The sequence below is a fragment of the Oncorhynchus masou genome, chromosome 23 (assembly GCF_036934945.1).
Source record: "Oncorhynchus masou masou isolate Uvic2021 chromosome 23, UVic_Omas_1.1, whole genome shotgun sequence".
NCBI lineage: Eukaryota > Metazoa > Chordata > Actinopteri > Salmoniformes > Salmonidae > Oncorhynchus > Oncorhynchus masou.
This window is the reverse complement of record NC_088234.1, coordinates 7,217,212-7,223,211: the sequence shown is the minus strand read 5'-3', so window position 1 is coordinate 7,223,211 and position 6,000 is coordinate 7,217,212. Positions and strand designations below refer to the sequence as shown.

Here is a 6,000-nt window from a genome sequence, read left to right as displayed (position 1 = left end):
GCTCTCCCTTCTCTCTGGGACGACTACGCTCTCCCTTCTCTCCGGGACGACTACGCTCTCCCTTTTCTCTGGCGTGTGTGTGTGTGTTTGAGGCCACTCTCTCTTTTCTTTGGGGCTATTCTCCTTCTCTTCTTTTCTCCTCTTCCTCTCCATTCCTTCACCATCTGTCTGCTCTCCTTTCAGTCCATCACTTCCCCATCATACCAGACCACTAATAGCAGTAGCTTGTACACACACACACACACACACACACACACACACACACACACACACACACACAGGGATGGATGGACTGACTCTGATTTTCTGTAATTGTTTTAATTCCTCTAACTACCCCATAGGGCCCTGGTCTAGGGTAGTGCACTATATAGGGAATAGGGTGCAAGCCCTGGTCTAAAGTAGTGCACTATATAGGGAATAGGGCCCTGGTCTAAAGTAGTGCACTATATAGGGAATAGGGCCCTGGTCTAAAGTAGTGCACTATGTAGGGAATAGGGTGCCATCCCTGGTCTAAAGTAGTGCACTATATAGGGAATAGGGTGCCATCCCTGGTCTAAAAGTAGTGCACTATGTAGGGAATAGGGTGCCATCCCTGGTCTAAAAGTAGTGCACTATGTAGGGAATAGGGTGCCATCCCTGGTCTAAAAGTAGTGCACTATGTAGGGAATAGGGTGCCATCCCTGGTCTAAAGTAGTGCACTATATAGGGAATAGGGTGCCATCCCTGGTCTAAAGTAGTGCACTAAATAGGATGTAAGGTGTCATTTGGAACGTAGCCTCTGAAAATAAATAGTAGCGTCCATTTAGGCTTCTCATAATGGGCCTATTGTCTGCTCGGAGGAGAGAAGGGTGGAGGATGGGAGGGGCGGGGGTTCAGAGGGAGGAGGGAATGGGGGATCGAACTGGATGGCCAAATTATGCACACGTCTTTTCCGTTCACTCACTTGCTCTTAATTCCTCTTTTTTGTTTTGCTTTGTCTTCATCAGTTCTCCTTGTCCTTCTCCTGGAAGGCAATCCTCCTCCTCTCCTCAAATTTCATCTCTCTGTCATGCAGTGACTGTCTGTCTTTCATTCTATATTCATCTCTTCATTCTGTCTCTCTCTCTCTCGGTTCTCTCTCTCGGTTCTCTCTCTCGGTTCTCTCTCTCGGTTCTCTCTCTCGGTTCTCTCTTCTCTCGGTTCTCTCTCTCGGTTCTCTCTCTCTCGGTTCTCTCTCTCTCGGTTCTCTCTCTCTCGGTTCTCTCTCTCTCTCGGTTCTCTCTCTCTCTCGGTTCTCTCTCTCTCGGTTCTCTCTCTCTCGGTTCTCTCTCTCTCGGTTCTCTCTCTCTCGGTTCTCTCCTCTCTCTCCGTCTGTTCGTTATTTTTTCTTCTAAGTTCAGTAGGAGAAAGTTCAGTTCCACTGATGGATTTTCAGACACACACACACACACACACACACACACACACACATTAATGGGAACCGCATTTCTCTTTATGAAGTGGATCAAGATTGATGACCTGTATATAGTTACCACACACACACACACACACACACACACACACACACACACACACTGTGTGATGAGTGTCTTGTCTCTCAAAGCTCCTTATTTGACAAATAATTCCTTGTCAGAAATGACAGACAGGTGTCCCACTTTTACTCATTCCGTCCTTTACCGTCCTCCCCCTGCCCTTTTCTCCTCCCCCTGCCCTTGTCTCCTCCCCCTGCCCTTGTCTCCTCCCCCTGCCCTTGTCTCCTCCCCCTGCCCTTGTCTCCTCCCCCTGCCCTTGTCTCCTCCCCCTGCCCTTGTCTCCTCCGCCTGCCCTTGTCTCCTCCCCCTGCCCTTGTCTCCTCCGCCTGCCCTTGTCTCCTCCGCCTGCCCTTGTCTCCTCCGCCTGCCCTTGTCTCCTCCGCCTGCCCTTGTCTCCTCCGCCTGCCCTTGTCTCCTCCGCCTGCCCTTGTCTCCTCCGCCTGCCCTTGTCTCCTCCGCCTGCCCTTGTCTCCTCCCCCTGCCCTTGTCTCCTCCCCCTGCCCTTGTCTCCTCCCCCTGCCCTTGTCTCCTCCCCCTGCCCTTGTCTCCTCCCCTGCCCTTGTCTCCTCCCCCTGCCCTTGTCTCCTCCCCCTGCCCTTGTCTCCTCCCCCTGCCCTTGTCTCCTCCCCCTGCCCTTGTCTCCTCCCCTGCCCTTGTCTCCTCCCCCTGCCCTTGTCTCCTCCCCCTGCCCTTGTCTCCTCCCCCTGCCCTTGTCTCCTCCCCCTGCCCTTGTCTCCTCCCCCTGCCCTTGTCTCCTCCCCCTGCCCTTGTCTCCTCCCCCTGCCCTTTTCCTCATCAGCAACCAGCTAGGAGACTCTAGTTCTCTGTTCTCCAACATCATATAGCACCCTGCTAACCAGCTAGCCATTTCACATCACATCAGTACACCAGCCTAATCTCGGGAGTTGATAGGCTTGAGGTCGTAAACAGCAGAGCTGCTGGCAAAATGCACGAAAGTGCTGTTTGAATGAATGCTTATGAGCCTGCTGCTGCCTACCATCGCTCAGTCAGACTTCTCTATCAAATATCAAATCATAGACTTAATTATAACATAATAACACACAGAAATATGAGCCTCAGGTCATTAATATGGTCGAATCCAGAAACGATCATCTTGAAAACAAGACGTTTATTCTTTCAGTGAAATTAGTTGGCAATGAGCCAGGCAGCCCAAACTGTTGCATATACCCTGATGAAGACAGCTTGGCTGTCGAAACGTTGGTATTAAATTTTTACATCTGAGCTCCAAGAGTGTGCGGCTCTCTTTTATTTTTATTTTCAAGTTTCTACTCCGCTAGCCAGCACCTCGTCTTAATAGGTGTGCATTTCTTTTTCTTCTAGATATTACTAGTTTAACTAGTGATTATGATTGATTTACGTTTAATGCTAGCTAGCAACTTACCTTGGCTTCTCACTGCATTCGCGTAACAGGCAGGCTCCTCGTGAGGCAGGTGGTTCGAGCGTTGGACTAGTTAACCGTAAGGTTGCAAGATTGCTGACAAGGTAAAAATCTGTCGTTCTGCCCCTGAACGAGGCAGTTAACCCACTGTTCCTAGGCCGTCATTGTAAATAAGAATGTTCTTAACTGACTTGCCGAGTTAAATAAAGATTACATAAATGTGTAACAAAAAAAACCCTGTAAAATTGGCGTCCGAAATTATCGATTTTCCGATTGTTATGAAAACTTGAAATCGGCCCAAATGAATCGGCCATTCCGATTTAATCGGTCGACCTCCAGTCAGAAACCAGCTAGGGGGACTCTAGTTCTCTGTTCTCCAACAACATATCATTAAGTATCCGACCACAGAAGGGTTTGACCTGCAGCTGGCGCTTGTCGAACGCTCTCTGACGCACATCCACACACTCGAGGTTAGGTTGAAGTGCAACGCCGAACTCGGTCCTTCTAGGAAACAAAGAGGAACCAAATAAAAGGTTCCTACCTATTTAACCACTTGACAGGGCTTAATGACTTGGTTCTGTGCGAGCGAGGGCGACTAAGAGAGAGATAAATACGGAGTCTCCCCCTCTTAACCATGGCAACACCCTTGTTGACACTCACAGTCCATTGAAGTTACTTTAATTAGCGAACTTCTAACGTTGACAAAAAGCCTTGACGTAGACCGTGACATAGGCTACGCCATAGGAGCTTCTTAAACGAAGAGTGCGCGCATTCTTCCTCTGTTTAGCTGTACATTTCTCCATGGGAACACCCTTGTTGACACTCACAGTCAATTGAAGTTACTTTAGTGTGTGTGTGATAGTGTGTGCATTCTTCCTCTGTTTAGCTGTACATTTCTCCCATCTATTCAGAGCTTTCTACCCATCTCCATTCTCTGTCCCGTCACTAAGGATCAGCTGAACCTTGGTCTGTATAAAGAAAACTATTGGAATTGAAGAGGGGTGAATGGAAAGAGGACGGTTGGAGTATTGGGAAGAGAGTAGGGTGGTGCTTTGTTTTGAGGAGAAATGGAAGAGAGGATGATGGGTGATGCAATCTCAACTGTTTTGTCTCTTGAAGATTGGTGTGTGTGTGTGTGTGTGTGTTTCATGTACATTTGTGTGTGTGTTTACCAGGCCCAGGTCCAGCGCTCTCTGGACAGCGCTGTGTCACTCCAACAGAGAGCTGCGGTTGGTCGACGGCTGAGGAAGGAGGCGGGACTAGGGGCGGTGTCTGACATTGACGGACAGGGCAGCAGCCCAATGTCTGAACAAGACTCTGGAGTACTGGATGTAGAGGATGAGGAGGATGAAGATGAGGTACTTGTTTGGGGACTGTTTGTGTGCCTCAGTGTGTGTGAGGGATTTTTTTTTTCAGGGGAAAACCTTCTTCTCATTCAGAAGGCCCTGATCACAGGAGCACGACAATAAAATACGATATGAGACGGTGATCGATATGAATCAAAACGGTGATCAATACGATATCAAAACCTTGGTCTACTTGGTGACCCCCTCCAACATTGTCTATCATGCCCTTCACTTCTCAATTTGCCGGGCGGGCCGAGGCCAGGGGAGGTTGAGGGGCGGGCCGAGGCCAGGGGAGGTTGAGGGGCGGGCCGAGGCCAGGGGAGGTTGAGGGGCGGGCCGAGGCCAGGGGAGGGAGGGGTTGAGGGGCGGGCCCCCTCCTTTTAAACTTCTGTTACCCCCTTGAGAACCCCCCCCTCTGCGTTCTCCCCCTTTCCTGTGCCAGGACTGAGACAGAGGGCATTCTCCTGTTTGGCAGCAGTAATCGTACAACTCCACTTCACCCCTTGAGAAATATGCACCAAACAACTTTGTTAAGTGTATAAAAGATATCCTCAGCAACAACATCAAGATTAATGGTAGATCTCTGTAGTTATTTTAGATTAATTAGGACAATTTTGAGGTGTATACTGGCTACGGCGTCACGGGAGAGGTTGAGGGGCGAGGAGAGACCAGGGGAGAGGTTGAGGGGCGGGGAGAGACCAGGGGAGAGGGCGATGGGCGAGGAGAGACCAGGGGAGAGGGCGATGGGCGGGGAGAGACCAGGGGAGAGGTTGAGGGGCGGGCCGAGACCAGGGGAGAGGTTGAGGGGCGGGGAGAGACCAGGAGAGAGGTTAAGGGGCGGGGAGAGACCAGGGGTGAGGTTGAGGGGTGGGCCGAGACCAGGGGAGAGGTTGAGGGGCGGGGAGAGACCAGGAGAGAGGTTGAGGGGCGGGGAGAGACCAGGAGAGAGGTTGAGGGGCGGGGAGAGACCAGGAGAGAGGTTGAGGGGCGGGGAGAGACCAGGAGAGAGGTTAAGGGGCGGGGAGAGACCAGGAGAGAGGTTGAGGGGCGGGGAGAGACCAGGAGAGAGGTTGAGGGGCGGGGAGAGACCAGGGGTGAGGTTGAGGGGTGGGCCGAGACCAGGGGAGAGGTTGAGGGGCGGGGAGAGACCAGGAGAGAGGTTAAGGGGCGGGGAGAGACCAGGAGAGAGGTTAAGGGGCGGGGAGAGACCAGGAGAGAGGTTGAGGGGCGGGGAGAGACCAGGAGAGAGGTTGAGGGGCGGGGAGAGACCAGGAGAGAGGTTGAGGGGCGGGGAGAGACCAGGAGAGAGGTTGAGGGGCGGGGAGAGACCAGGAGAGAGGTTGAGGGGCGGGGAGAGACCAGGAGAGAGGTTGAGGGGCGGGGAGAGACCAGGAGAGAGGTTGAGGGGCGGGGAGAGACCAGGAGAGAGGTTGAGGGGCGGGGAGAGACCAGGAGAGAGGTTGAGGGGCGGGGAGAGACCAGGGGAGGTTGAGGGGCGGGGAGAGACCAGGGGAGGTTGAGGGGCGGGCCGAGACCAGGGGAGGTTGAGGGGCGGGCCGAGACCAGGGGAGGTTGAGGGGCGGGCCGAGACCAGGGGAGGTTGAGGGGCGGGCCGAGACCAGGGGAGGTTGGGGGGCGGGCCGAGGCCAGGGGAGGTTGAGGTTGAGGTTGAGGGCGCATTATTTGTCAATGTGCCAAATCCAATAGTGTGTGCATTGGTGATTAAGCTCGTTTTGGCTGATTG

At 52.7% G+C, this 6,000-nt stretch overlaps 1 protein-coding gene across 1 annotated transcript in view; it reads left to right on the top strand.

Moving 5' to 3' along the window:
• The window catches only part of exoc6b (exocyst complex component 6B), a 180,225-nt gene that overhangs the window by 43,861 nt on the left and 130,364 nt on the right, over nt 1-6,000 (top strand). Inside the window, exon 7 of the mRNA XM_064931017.1 lies at nt 4,086-4,268. Coding sequence (XP_064787089.1) covers nt 4,086-4,268 — 183 coding nt within the window. The remainder of the gene's footprint in view (nt 1-4,085; nt 4,269-6,000) is intronic.